A 15,134-nucleotide genomic window follows, 5' to 3' on the forward strand; every position below is an offset into this window, starting at 1 on the left:
ACATTCCTGAGAACAGGAGAATGGTTGTGGATACTGTGCTGAGGAGGCGCGAAGGGAGTGGTAAAGGTTGCATTAGAGCAGTGGATTTCGGTGCGTGAAGTTTGGGATCGTGGGCTAGGCTGCTTAGAGTGCTGCAAATGAAAGAGTCAGTGGCAGCGTAGAAGTCATCATGAGAAGTCACTGTGGCAGTCTTAAGTTTTGATTTGCCTGAGCTTGGGGTTGACCAAACGTTTGGTTGATTGCATGAAGTGACTGACACCAGATGGTGCTGTGACCCAGTGGTCAAACTGGGAAGGTTCAATTAAAGCAGTTGCCAGTTGTGCTTGTGGGTCGGGAGTAGTAAGGGAGGCTAGAACATAACACTTCTAACCTGTCAGATGAGATGCTGCTTGTCTCTTTGCAAGGTGGTGTTTGTCATCAGTAATGATGGTATGCGTATTGCAAGCTACTAAATCAGATGCTAAATGTAAATTTGATAGGTACAACAAATTAAACTTGTCAAAACAGACAATAAGAGTTTGCAAAATATTTTAGAAGAAATGTGGACAGCCCAACAGTCTAGCAAATCAAAATGCAAGTTTTATTGTTGTCCGTGTAGAATGACTATAACTGAACACTAATTAGTTGTACGGAATATAGTAATTTTTTTCAAAATCATTAGTTGAAGACAGTATGGACATTTCACTGCTGTGCGCAGTCAAAATTGTGGTATTGCAGATGGTTTTTATTCAGCAAATGATGTTTACAAAGGCATTATTGTTTTGAATGACAGTAGCGTGATACTAGTTTGGTTGTCTATACTGTTTTTAAACACAGTTAATGGAAGGAATCTCAAAACCCCTGTATGACATTCGCTATTTTAACAACTGTGTCTCTTTTTGAAGTTATTTTTCTCAGCCTGTTTTGCACTGGGGTTTGACATATCTAAATTTGATCTCTCTTCAAAAAGTCTTCAAAAAGATAGATTTATAAAACATTTTTGGAGGTGCATTTTTATGTATTGGGATTATATTTTTATAAAGACTATGAATTCTGTTACTGTATCTTAAATCTGATATTTGAATATTAAATGCATGTATTATTGTGTGGCATACCAGACCTTTTTTTTGACCCTTTTTTTTGAAAGTATAATAGAGTAAATAAATTTTAAGCAAATAGCTGAGATACAGTTTCAGCTTCTGCCATAATGCAGTTTTGTCACTGAGAGTTTTCTGGAATGGGAAAATAATTTCAAAATGTCGAGATGTTGCTGCCTAGCTGTATGTAACCACATCATCGTATTAAAGATAGAACTTTGACTCATTGGATTCTCTAAATAACAAAAGCTAACATAATTTGCTCCTGAAGTACTAATTCTAAAATTGACTGTGGTTTGAATTTATACTGTGCTTTAAACTTGGAGTTTGTGACAGTTTAAAATGTTACAAAAACATCCATTGAAACAGAGGAATGTTGAAATTTGTGTAGACTGTTATGAACTGTGAGATAATTGGAAAATTGTTTTTAATTTGGGGGGAGAATAGGATAAGTAGAGAGGGAGAGAGAAGTTTATCAAACATGTTTCTGGAGAATTTTGTTTATACAAGGCTGTGTAAAGTTTATTTTTACTTAGCCAAATGCTTTTCTTTATTGTCCTTCGTGTTAATTGTGTTTCAGAAAGAGAATGTACTCTTATGGACAACTACTACCTGCACATTTTCGATCCACTAAAATGATCGCATAGCTATATATTTTTAAAGTGAAACAGAAAAGGATTTTTTTAGTTAGTAGAAAAGTATTTTATATATATAATGTGTACTTGTTGAACTTAAATATAGTAACAATGACTCATAGATATTGGAGTCTGCACTTCTTAATTTCTCTACTGCTGATAAAGTTACTTAGTACGTTTATAAACACCGTGCATGAAAATTGGCAGGTGCAAGTGAAGATATGTACTGCACTATTACATGTGTATTGTGAAATAGTGTGAACAAAAATAAAATACAGCTACTAGAAATAAGAGCTTGCTGTGTTATACCACGTTCAGCAACATTCTTGAAACAAACTAAATGTTTTCAATGCAAGCTCTGCATCCAAATACAGCAAAAATGGTGGAAGTATTTAGCGGGTTGAAGAACAGTTGCTGGATTTTATAGGTACACTAATAAAATTGAGTGAAAGTGTAGTGGAAAAACACTCTTTTCAATACATTATCCTAATACACTGAAGAATAATGCTTGTAGCTCAGAAGTTTATTGTTCCATTGTTATTAAAACCTTGGCTTTATTCTGCTGACAAACAAGAAGTTTAGCAGACAGTAATATTTGGCACAGCATGCATTGTCTCAGTTAACATACTGAGCATTACAAGAAGAAATGCTGAATCCTGCAGAGATTACCTTTGTAATCCCACTTTGCATAGAGAGATTTACAGATATCCATAGGCTACTTTTAAGAGAGAGTAAATCATCACTTAAAAAGTGTTAAAGAATCGCTCATTTGCTCTGTGTTGAATTAGCGTGTTACACAGTTACTGATTTTTGTAGCTTTATAAATTTCTGTGAAGTTACTGATAGTAGCAGTAGTGTAGGAAAAGAAAAGTGCTGCTAGTTTCTACAACATTCTTTGTTTTTTATTTAAGGGATAGCATGTAAAAACATGAAGCTTCATGTGTGTTTATTGATCTGTGGAACTCGGCTTTAACATTAGTGTTGCTTGCCTTTTTATTTTGTCTTGAGGAGGCCTGCTTGAGTGAAGCCATACATTTAAAAAAAAAAAAGGCAAGCAGTGAGGGATAGGTTAGTAACAGCCTTTAATGCATAGTTACTTCAGGGGACTGTTTTGAATCTAAAGGAATGGCCCAATGGGAATAAAAGCCATCTAGTATTTTCATGTCATTCAGACTTCTGAGAGTTTTGTTTGTTATTCTTCTATTACTTCATACAAAATAAACAGAGCTTCTCTTGTATTATTGCAGAAATTAATTACTTATCTGAAAACTGATTGCAGTAAATGTGTGATGCTTATTAAAAGATAATAGAAATCACTGTAAGATTTGACCTATGAATATTTAATCTTATGTGACATTCCACAGTTTAACTTAAGTAGTTCAAACCTTTTCTTGAAAATGAAGAAATGTCAGATTTTTTTCAGTTTTCCTCTTGATTTCAATAGAAAGCTTGGCTTGAGTCAGAATTGCTTCAGTGTTTACTGCTGCTCAAAATGTTGATGCTTTTATTTTCAAATTAATGGTATTTCTGGAAGCATAAATACTGTTTTCTTTTTTTTTCTTTTGAGCAGATTATGACAGTACCAAATGATCCCTATACTTTCCTGTCTTGTGGTGAAGATGGCACTGTAAGATGGTTTGATACTCGAATCAAAACAAGTTGCACAAAGGAAGATTGTAAAGATGTAAGAGTGAAATCTTTTAATAAAGATGACCTAAATGTAGAGCTGTACATCATACAAACATAGGATATGAATTCTGGTAAGGCTTTTAGAAGTAATAGATTTCAGGGTCGTTGGTGGAGATGACAACATGTTTCCCAAGAAACAAAAAGAGTTTGGGGAGTCTTTTTTTTCTTTCTTTCTTTCTATCTTTCTTTTTTTTATTTTAAAAATTTATTTTATTTTAATGTCTGCTTTGGCACTTTTTGGTTTATGAACTTTGGTGTGAGGCTTCAGATATGGTAGGAAAGATTCTGTGTTGAAACTGAATCTCTTGGTCTGGTTTGCATTAGTTACTATAGAGTGCAGAGTTGGAGGCAAAAAATGATCCTTGAAAAAGCATCTGCAGCCTTGTGTTTCTTGAGCATCCTTTGTTCCTCTGTAAGAAAAGGTTTGGTAATGAATTATACTAGACCAAATTAGTCGCTGTCGTTACTCACTAGAAGGTAAGGTATTGGTGGTGTCCAATGTGTTTGGATTTCAGAAACAGTTCTACTATTGAATTGGAGATAAACTGACACCAAAGTATGTATTACTACTCTTGATTAATTTTATTCTTCTTTGTGCATATTTATCAGTTCCAGGGGGTTGGTTCTTTCTTTTCGTCTATCCAATTATCTGCCCATAGATGAAATCTATTCTAATTGTTTAAATGGATTTAGACTGTTTCTGCATACTTGGTGCTTTTTTGACTCAACAGCTATCTGTGTTTCCACAGGAAAATCCAAGGTGCAAGCTAGTTTATAAATCTGTAGTTGTTACGCTTACCTATTCCTAAATCTTTGTTCCTGTGGGTTTTATTGGTTTGTTTGTTTTGTTTTTTAGTTTATCTTGTACTGTATTTCCTTCTCTGATAGTTTTCCTTCTCTGCAGTGGCTTTTCTATTTGACATATTTACAGTCTATCTCCACAGGGTTAGACCTAGTTTTCTCAAAACCTCCTTGACTAGTAGGCCTGTGTCCTGAAGTAAAAAATAGAATTATACTTCAAATGTTCAGAGCTGTTATTTGAATGCTGTATTTTTGTTTGTTCCAGGATATTTTAATAAACTGTCGGCGTGCTGCCACTTCTGTTGCTATCTGTCCACCAATCCCATACTATCTTGCTGTGGGTTGTTCTGATAGCTCAGTAAGAATATACGATCGGCGAATGCTTGGTACAAGAGCAACAGGTAGGAACCATACCTTACAGTAAGCTTTTCTAACCATTTGCTGTTCCAATTTCAGGTTCTTTTTTTTCAATATAGATGGTGAATGACTGAAGTGTAATACTGAATGAAGTGTAGCTTTCTTCTCTGAAAACTATGCTTTGTAATAATAGAGTAATTTCACTCTAATATTTTCTGCTACAGGAATCTTCAAGTAAGTAACATTAATCTCTTCATCCATTTTAGAATACGTTGTATACTGAATGCAGAAAAAGACATTTTGTAATGTCTCTTCTTTTGTCTTAAAACATGTGATTCCAAGATTCCAAACAAGCTAGCGATTGCAGCCTGCGGTGGTCCACCTGTATTTTAATTAAGTTCATATCTTCTTGTACTCTGCCATGCTGGAATGTGTTGCTTCTTATGAGAAGGGATATGATGAACTCTATAATGTGATGCAATATGCTTACCTTTGCAGTAGTTGTTGCTATATGTAACATAATTTCACAGAAAATTAGAAATCCTTCAGGTGAAAGCTAGCATGCTTCAAATGCTTACCTAAGAATTTTGTAAAAAAAAAAAAAGATAATAAAAAATTTCAGGTGACGAGCGAAAGTGCATTATATAGTTCTAACATATCCCTTTCTTATAATGTATAACCAGTGTATGTTTGGGCACATATAAATTAATACGCATAGCTGTGCATACACATTCATGCAAGTAATCAGTGTCACAAAATCTGTCATTTCTTGCAGCATTTTCCTGTTGATGGTTGTGGTGGAGGATAAAGGAAACAGTAAAGATCACTCAATAAACATCAAAATACCTCTCTCATCAGGCTAATATTCTGATAAGGTCTCTCCCTTTCGTCAGAGTGGTCAGCAAAATTCTGTGAGAATGGCCTGAGGAACAGATTCTGGGGGGTGGATTAAAAGGTGCTATGTACCTGCTTTTGTATTGTAACAATACAGGAATAAGATGAGTTCAGGTATGCAGGTCTATAGAGTACAGGAGAGAAAAGACCGAATTTTGAAGACTAATTTTTCTGGATATATTGTTATAGTGTTCTTTTGCGGGGGGGGGCGGGGGCTGTTGGCTCTTTTTTATGAGAGTTGAGTTATTATAGGATTAGTGAGCAAATACTGATTTTCATTTAAAACTTTGTTTCAGTCCTTATGTAGTGCAAGATGATAAACTCTGAACTTGTCTGTGGTCAAGGACAGACTGTTGCATATACTAAGCCAGAACAGATACACCATGTGGGAAGCAGTTGCATGGCAAATTACAAGTTTTTGGAACAGTCTGTTTTTCTCAGTGTTAGATCTTCTTATCGGTAACTCGTGTCTGCTCACATCTGTAATTCTAGGATTTAAGATTGTTTTAATGTGTGGAATGGAGGTGGGTTATCAGGAAGCATGAGAAGTGCAGTGTGTTGTACAGTTCTGCAGTTTCAAAGTGACAGTGTTGTTATGCTCGAAGAATTAAAAAGCAATATTTTTTAAAACATACTGGGTAGAAAAGAGGAGATGTATGTCCTAAATTTTCAAACTTTCGTGATGAATTCCTTTGATTTGTGTGTAGGTACAGATTTGCGTTATTGTTGTGTAAATGTTCTCAGGTTCCAAAATTTCCATTTGTACTACGTTTGACAGATAGCATCCACACACCATCACGTGATGGGTATGTGATATATGAATATATTAGTTATATTGGGGTGTGTGTTGTTTTCATTTTTTTTTTAAATGTACATAGTGTTTGTCAACAAAAATGTAAAATACTAGTAAGATCCGATATGTCACTATTCAGATCCAGTTTAATGAAGAAGCTACAGGATACTTAGCTTTTCTCTGATCATCTTTTGTTGGGTGTTAAATAAGGAGTATATTGAAGCTTTTGAAAATTTGCAATAGTAAATGTGTCCTTTCTTTCTCTCTTCCCTCCCCCCCCCCCCCCCCCCCCCCCCTTTTTTTTTTTTGATATAGGGAATTATGCCGGTAGGGGCACTGTTGGAATGGTGGCACGTTTTGTTCCTCCTCATCTCAATAACAAATCCTGCAGAGTAACTTCTCTATGTTATAGTGAAGATGGTCAAGAGATCCTTGTTAGCTACTCTTCAGATTACATATACTTGTTTGATCCCAAGGATGACACAGCACGAGAACTTAAAGTTCCTTCTGCTGAAGAGAGACGGGAAGAGGCAAGTGATTAAGATGACCTGTTTTTATGTTTTATATTTTTTCTTGTGGCACACTTATATCAGTTGTATTTCCCTTTAATCTTAAATTAGTGTTGCTGTTCATAGATTGAGATGTGTCAAGTAGATTGCTACAAAATTTGCATATTTACAAGTTACTTATTTATACATTTGCAATATTTACAACATTTTATCACTCTGATTTTATTTCTTGCCTGATTTCCCCCTCCTAAAGATGAGAAGGCATCTACATGAACCTCAGGTTATAAGACCAGCAAGAGCGGCAGGTCAATTTGGTAATTGAGGTGTATTCTCTGTTATTTTCGATGCCACCAAAAGCGTAGTCCTTGACATCAAGTACAGATACTCTTTGTTAAAAGTTATCATTTAATGACAGAGATGAGGGGGTACAAGATGTTTAGATCGAGGAGGTGAGCCACTGCTACTGAGCAGTATTAAAAATTTCAGCAGTGTAACCAAAACACAAGCAGTTGTTTATTGTCAGCTCAGCTACAATGATGCTGACCCTTCCAGTCTAAATTTTCTAATCAATGTAAAATTAACCAACTATCTTCACTAACTACAGTGAAGATATATATGTCTCTCCTCCTCCCCCTGCACTCCCCCAGCCATCGACTCCATGCTCACCCTTTCACAAAGCTCCTCTGTATCCCGAGGTCATTACCTTTAGTCTGAGACAGGGCCCTCAAGGGGGTTTACAATGGGTTGTCAGCATCCTGCTTTCTTCACTGGGAGGATGAGCGTGATGATGATGGAGATTTCTTCCTCCTCTGCTAGCAGAAACATGGTGTTGATGTTTCCTTCCTTCTTAAGAGTCTGCTTGAAGGCTATTTTTATACATTTTTAAACATGTTTTACATGATGCATTTTCTTTATTAGTCTGCCAGTATGGCATGTTTTTGCTTTTAAATGCTTATTCTTTGCCCTTGTTGTTACCCTAGAAACAGTTGTGGCTTGAGTCCAACCTTTACAGTACAGTTAACAGCCAACAGTGAGTGAGAAGGTGACTCTGGTATCCTACTGTGTCCACACCTGCAGGGTATCTGCTGTCTGCCTGTGCCAATACTACTTTATTCCGCAGCAGTATCCTGTGGTCATAGGCAGTTCTTTCTTGCAGTTTAACTAGTTGACATTCCTGTGTATATCAAAACTGTTAACAAGGGGCTGTATACCACTGATCTATGCAAATCTAAGCAAAACTAAAGGAAATGAGGCGATAATCACCTGGTCACTAGACAATTGCTTTTGTAGCTAAATGAGCTAACAGAACATTCCAAGCAACTGAAGTCCAGACAAAGCCTGACAAGTGTGAGGCTTGTGTTATTAGCTTCGTATTAAGCCTGTGGCCTCTTACTAGCCATGACCATGCTGTATCTACTGGGCCACAGGCTGCTATTACTAGTACAGATATTGTTCATCAGAAGGGATTGTAGCTTTGTAGGACTAAGAATGTCCAGCTGAGTTGCACAGTTATCTCACTGAGACGGGAGAAAGCAAAGAGGAACCCACACAAATTATGTGATGAACGAATGGTTCTGCACTTTTCCCTTTCTTCTGTGTAAATTCAGACAGAATGTAATGTTAATCTGATGTGAAGTAATTTGGTGGAGAACTGACTGGCTAGTTGCTATAGAAAGAGAAGATAGTGACCACCTGTTAATAACAGATCCTATGTATTCTCTCCTTTTGTAGGCACAGAATATGTCCTGTAATCTCTTCTTGCCAGATGATTTTACTTAAATGCTATTTTTATTTCAGGCTGTCTTCAAGTTGTATAGAGTAGAAAGAATCTAAAGCTTTCTCCCTGAATCTGCTGGCTCCTGAAAGTTAACACTTTAATATGCTTTCACTGCAAGGGTTTTTGCATTTAATTTAAAATTGTCAGTACAACTATTCACTTTTTTTTTAAAGCCAGGAATATCCAGCCAATACACTTAATTTCAAATGCCGAACTGCCTTTCTGAATGCTCAAAGCACTAGCTGTTTCTTTCCAAGTCTCTGAAAGTAACACTACCTATATAGTACTTGTTTTATACTTCCTACTGCAAAAAACTTGTGTTATAAAAGTCGAAAATAAATACAAGTTCAAAAATAAACTAAAGTTTAATTTTATGATTTTCTTGTTTTGTTAATGTCTGGTTGTTTTTCCCTTTTGCTTAATTGCAAATCCACATTTCATTAAAGTAAAGCTGCCTATAGTTTTTAACATGAGGAGGTGAATATTTTTGCAGAATTCAGGCTGAATTCTGGAAAACTTTAATTATTAATGTTCAGTGTGGAAAGCCTTGATTAACATTGTAAAGCTACTATTGCATAAAAAAAAAGCTGCATTAGTTCTAAGGGTCATTGATTTAGACTGTTGAACTTCTGTGTAGCTAAAAGTCTTGCATTTTATTGATAGTGTACTTACAGCTGATCTGAACATATGGCTCACATTCCTTTTTTTTGTGACGGATACAGATTTATGTAACTTAAGAAATTTGAGGTATCGCATTTATATTTAGACTTAAAATTCTGTACTGTCCAACATAAATAGCTTTGTAATGCCTTTCTCTCTCTCCTTCCCCCAGTTACGGCAACCTCCTGTTAAACGTTTGCGGTTAAGAGGGGATTGGTCAGATACTGGGCCAAGAGCAAGGCCTGAGAGTGAGCGAGAAAGAGATGGTAAAGTGTTTGCAGTTGGGGAGGGGGGTGTGTGTGTGTCTTTGCTTGTGTGTTTTGTTTTGGTTGGGTTTTGTTGGGGTTTTTTGTTTGTTTTCATTTGTTTTGTGGTGTTTTCCCACTTTTTTTTAAGTATTCCTGAAATATGTAGTGCTTCAGATTAAACTGTCTTTGGAATCAACCATGTCTTAAGATGGCTTGCTTAGAATTTAACGCAGAACTGCTATTCTGCAATGATTTTTAAAAAAGTCTAAATAGAAAATATTCTTACCAGAAAAATTATGTTGCTTCGGTTAAAATGATGTAAATCAAGGGGAGCTTATTTCATGACCAATGACAATGAAGTAACACAAATACATCTTTCACTATTTGTAGTCAAGCCTCATATGCAATCAAAGTTATAAATTAAATGGTCTGTAATGGTTCCATTAGGGGACTGGAATTCAAAGCAATAGGATTCTAATATTGTGTCTTTCACTTTTTTTGTAAAATGCATGTAGTAACTAAATTTTCATGCTTATATTTTCATGTTTGTAATATATTACTCAATTACTTGGCATTTCAGTAAATAGAGCATTTCCAAAGTTATGCTTTAGTGTCAGGAAATGGGATACAAAAGCAGGGTAGGGGATGCTTTGTCAGTCATCTTACTCTTCATCTAATGATGTGTTTCTGTTTAAATCTGACAGGTTATGGGGGCACAAGTATTTATTCTAGTTCCCTTAAGTCTATATCCTTTTTCTGCCTAACATTTCCCTTTTCAGATTTTCTGTGTTGGTTTTCTCATCTTCCTGATTCCCCAGACTAGAACAGAAGTGTCTAGCTGTATCGCACTAATGGTCCATGTAGAGTAGGATTCTGTATCTGACACAGGCAACAGGAGATGCTGTTTACAGAGAGAACATGAGCTTGTCACCTTAGTCTGCTGCCTTTGTTGCTCCCCAGAATTACTGGATTAGAAATTTTAGAGGGTATGTTCCCATCTGTTCCCTTAGAACCTGCGTATGGCTCTATTGCCTGTCAGTTTCTGTAGTCCTTTTTGAACCTGTTGATAATATTTCCTATGACAAAAAAAAATTCCAGAAGTTCAGTGCCCACTGTGTAAAGGAATGTTTTCTTTCTTTTAAACTGCTGTCTTAGTTTCATCATATGTCTTCTTATTCTAATATCTCAGAATTTGATTATTAACAGTTTTACGTTCTGCTCACTTGGTGCTTTCATTCCACAGACCTTATTTATATACCCCCTCATATTAGGGACACTTTTGCTATCATTTTTGTGGCAGGTCTTTCCCATAAATATTAGTTGTCGCTTTGCCTTTGCATAAGGTTATTTCTTACCTACATTCATTTTCAGCTAAGTATCTCCAGTTCCTTCTAGCTGTCATTTCCCCGTAGTATGAAGTAAATCTGCTGGGGAGAGCATAAAACGTGAGGAAAGGACTCCTCCAGTAGACTTGTCCAGTATAGAATCATAGAATCATAGAAAGTTTTGGGTTGGAAGGGACCCCTAGAGGTCATCTAGTCCAGCCCCCCCGCAGCAAGCAGGGACACCACTAACTAGATCAGGTTGCTCAGAGCCCTGTCCAACCTGATCTTGAATGTTTCCAGGGATGGGACCTCCACTACCTCTCTGGGAAACCCGTTCCAGTGTTTCACAACCCTCATTGTAAAGAATTTCTTCCTTATATCTAGCCTAAACCTACCCTGGTTTAGTTTAAAACCATTACCCCTCGTCCTGTCACTGCTGTCTCTACTAAAAAGATTGTCCCCATCTTTCCTATACGCTCCCTTTAAGTACTGAAAGGCTGCAATCAGGTCTCCCCGCAGCCTTCTCTTCTCCAGGCTGAACAAGCCCAACTCTCTCAGCCTGTCCTCATAGGAGAGGTGCTCCAGCCCTCGAATCATTTTTGTAGCCCTCCTTTGGACCTGCTCCAACAGTTCCATGTCCTTCTTGTGCTGAGGGCTCTAGAGCTGAACACAGTACTCCAGGTGAGGTCTCACCAGAGCAGAGTAGAGGGGCAGAATCACCTCCCTCAACCTGCTGGCCACGCTTCTCCTGATGCAGCCCAGGACACGGTTGGCCCTCTGGGCTGCCAGCGCACACTGCCGGCTCATGTCCAGCCTTTCGTCTATCAGTACCCCCAAGTCCCTCTCAGCAGAGCTGCTCTCTATCCTTTCATCCCCCAGCCTGTATTGATAGCGGGGATTACCCCGACCCAGGTGTAGGACCTTGCACTTGGCCTTGTTGAACCTCATGATGTTCACACAGGCCCACCTCTCCAGCTTGTCCAGGTCCCTCTGGATGGCATCCCGTCCTTCTGGTGTCTCGACCGTACCACTCAGCTTGGTGTCATCTGCAAACTTGCTGAGGGTACACTCGATGTCGCTGTCCATGTCATTGATAAATATATTGAACAGCACCGGTCCCAGTACGGACCCCTGAGGGACTCCACTCGTCACTGGTCTCCATCTGGACATTGAGCCGTTGACCACTACCCTTTGGCTGCGACCATCCAACCAATTCCTTATCCACCAAACGGTCCACCCATCGAATCCACGGCTCTCCAATTTAGAGAGAAGGATGTTGTGGGGGACCGTGTCAAAGGCTTTACAAAAATCCAGATAGATGACATCCATTGGTTTTCCCTTGTCCACCCTTGTTGTTACACCATCATAGAAAGCCACTAGGTTGGTGAGGCAGGACTTGCCCTTGGTGAAGCCATGCTGGCTGTCTCGAATCACCTCCCTGGCCTCCATGTGCCTTAGCATATCTTCTAGGAGGATCTGTTCCATGATCTTCCCAGGCACATAGGTGAGGCTGACAGGTCGGTAGCTCCCAGGGTCTTCCTTTCTACCCTTTTTGAAAAGGGGCACAATGTTTCCCTTTTTCCAGTCACTGGGGACTTCCCCTGACTGCCATGACTTTTCAAATATCATGGAGAGTGGCTTGGCAACTACTTCAGCCAGTTCCCTCAGGACTCTGGGATGCATCTCATCAGGTCCCCTGGACTTCTGTACATTTAGATTCTGTAGGAGGTCCCGAACCTGGTCTTCACTTACAGCTGGAGGGATTTTACCCTCCTGGTCTCCTTCATGCCATCCATCGACTCGGGAGGGGTGAGGAGAGAGGTTGCCAGTGAAGATTGAGGCAAAAAAGTTGTTGAGTACCTCAGCTTTCTCCTCATCTGCTGTTGCCAGTTCGCCGGTCTCGCTCATGAGCGGGGGTACGCTTTCTTTGACCGTCTTTTTCCGGCTGACATACCTGTAGAAGCCCTTCTTGTTATTTTTCACATCCCTTGCCAAGTTCAGCTCCAGCTGTGCCTTGGCCTTCCTGACCCCATCCCTACACAACCGGGCAGCTTCCCTATACTCTTCCCAGGAAGCCAGTCCCTGCTTCCACTGCCTGTGCAGTTCCCTCTTCTTCCTTAGTTTGACCAGCATCTCTTGCCTCAGCCATGCCGGTCTCTTCCCTTCTCTGCCTGACTTCTTACACTCGGGGATCGAGAGCTCTTGCGCTCTGTGGAATACATCCTTAAAGACCTGCCAGCTCTGTTCTGTTCCCCTGTCCCTGAGGACCGTTTCCCAGGGAGTCCTTCTGACTATCTCCTTGAAGAGCTGGAATTTTTCCCTCCTAAAATTTAGGGTCCTGACTATGCTCTTCGTTATTCCCATTTCCCTCCGTAGCGTTAGTTCCACCAGCGCATGGTCACTGCAGCCCAGGCTACCTCCGATCTTGACATCCCCAACGAGCTCACTCGCATTGGTGACCACCAGGTCTAGTATCGCATCCCCTCGGGTAGGGGTGCTTATTACCTGGCTTAAGAAGTTGTCTTCAATGCATTCTAGGAACCTGCTGGATTGCCTACAGCTTGCCGTGTTGCTTTTCCAGCAGATGTCGGGGTGGTTGAAGTCCCCCAGTAGGACGAGAGCCTACGAGCGCGACTCTGTAGACTTTATCTGGATTTTTATTTTCTCAAAACAAAGCTTCAGTATGTTTACTGAGCGTTATTTGATACAACTGTATAAAGACTGAGAGAAAATAGCTTTATTGCATTAGTTAGGCACGTGGTGACCTGTAACTTGGTTTTCTGTTAACTGGTCATTGTCCTGTCTTCCAATCATTAACCACCTTTTGTCTGTTTTCTTAAGCTGTTGCGTTTTTTGTGTTTTAAGCTTCTGAGATCAGAGCTTCTCTGCTTGGGGTACAGGAAGGGAATGAGGGATCCCAGAGGAGGGTCAGAGACCTGCAGTGTGGACATGAGGATAGATAAGGGCATTGGGGTCAGGTTGAGGGGCATTGTTTTTTGGGAGGATGGCGTCTCCCATCCCTTCGCTATTCCCAGTGATGTCTTTTAGACTGAAGCAAATAATCTAAAAACAAGGTCTAATGATGATATATTCAAGCTATATCCTAGCAGTGAAGATTATGTGTAGTGCTGAAAGATAATCAGTTGTTCCAGATATCTGATTAGTCTTTCAGCTTTTACAACATCTGTGTGGGCAGCAGCACTGATCTTTGAGAGACATGTTCTCACTATACATGTTCTTCCCAGGTACGCTTCAGAATCTTTCAGTCTTATCTTTTGTATGCAGGGTATTAAAATATTTTTCACATACGTATTTTGATAAGCGTACTTCACAGGGATTCTATTTCTTAAGGTCTTCAATCAGAAAACTTCTGAAAATTGCTTAAACACCACATACTTCCAAAGTGGCTAAGGGGCCAGCAGAAGCCCTTACTTCAATATGAGTGGAATGGTCTTCTATTGGAAGATGCCAGTGTGTATGAAAAATAAACAAAAACACCCAACCCCCCCACATTTCACAGAATACAAAAAATGCTTAAAGACTCAAATATTCTATTTCAGCCCTTCACAAATGGATTTTTTCCTATCTTCTCTCTTGAAACATATTTTGTTTCATATGTAATAAAACCAGAAATAAAATGAGAAGAAAATGTTTTGAATTATGTTGACAGAAAGTCTGTCACAGATTTTGGTGCTTCAGAGTCTTTGCAATCCTGACACTTGATCCAAAATGTGAAAATGAAAAACCCTAAAAGAACTCTGCTGTTGTATTAAATTGTGCTTATGAGGAAAATCTGAGTAATGAAGAAGCCTCTTGGAAATCTTAAAAACATCACGTGTTAATTTTGTGGTAGTCTTTTTGGTTTTTTCATTGTTTAATGGTAAAATTGGTTATTTTATAATTAGCTGGAAAAAACATAAAAATCTAGGCTTTCTTAACTTACTTAACCAGCATTTAAAACTGAATGACATAAATTTCACAATGTCGTGTGTACAAAAGCTCCATGTAATTGTAAAACAGAAAAGAAGGAATGACTGCTGGTTTTTATGTGGTGCTGTGCTCAGCTGTCACTTCTTGCTGGCCTGTTGTGCTGAAAAAGGGAGATGGTTCGGGGGATTACTAATTATGTAGCTATGTACAGTGCAGGTTTCTTAGTGGAAGAAGAAAAGGAGGGGGGGAAATGCTTTTGTAAACTTGCAGATAAAACTTTAGCATTACTTGTTTTACAGGCGAGCAAAGTCCTAACGTCTCTCTAATGCAAAGGATGTCAGACATGCTGTCAAGATGGTTTGAAGAAGCTAGTGAAGTTGCACAAAGCAATCGAGGACGAGGAAGATCGCGGTCCAGAGGTGATTTCCTTCTTTTAAGAA

The 15,134-nt window shown here is 38.8% G+C and overlaps 1 protein-coding gene across 8 annotated transcripts in view; it reads left to right on the forward strand.

The window, feature by feature from the left end:
- DCAF6 (DDB1 and CUL4 associated factor 6) overlaps positions 1-15,134 on the forward strand; it is a 93,738-nt gene that overhangs the window by 29,850 nt on the left and 48,754 nt on the right. For all 8 annotated transcript variants that reach the window (XM_075434724.1, XM_075434738.1, XM_075434731.1 and 5 more), the window contains exons 5-9: positions 3,282-3,395; positions 4,467-4,602; positions 6,561-6,775; positions 9,364-9,457; positions 14,994-15,113. In XM_075434724.1, coding sequence (XP_075290839.1) covers positions 3,282-3,395; positions 4,467-4,602; positions 6,561-6,775; positions 9,364-9,457; positions 14,994-15,113 — 679 coding nt within the window. The remainder of the gene's footprint in view (positions 1-3,281; positions 3,396-4,466; positions 4,603-6,560; positions 6,776-9,363; positions 9,458-14,993; positions 15,114-15,134) is intronic.

Source organism: Opisthocomus hoazin, chromosome 1 (genome assembly GCF_030867145.1).
Source record: "Opisthocomus hoazin isolate bOpiHoa1 chromosome 1, bOpiHoa1.hap1, whole genome shotgun sequence".
Lineage (NCBI taxonomy): Eukaryota > Metazoa > Chordata > Aves > Opisthocomiformes > Opisthocomidae > Opisthocomus > Opisthocomus hoazin.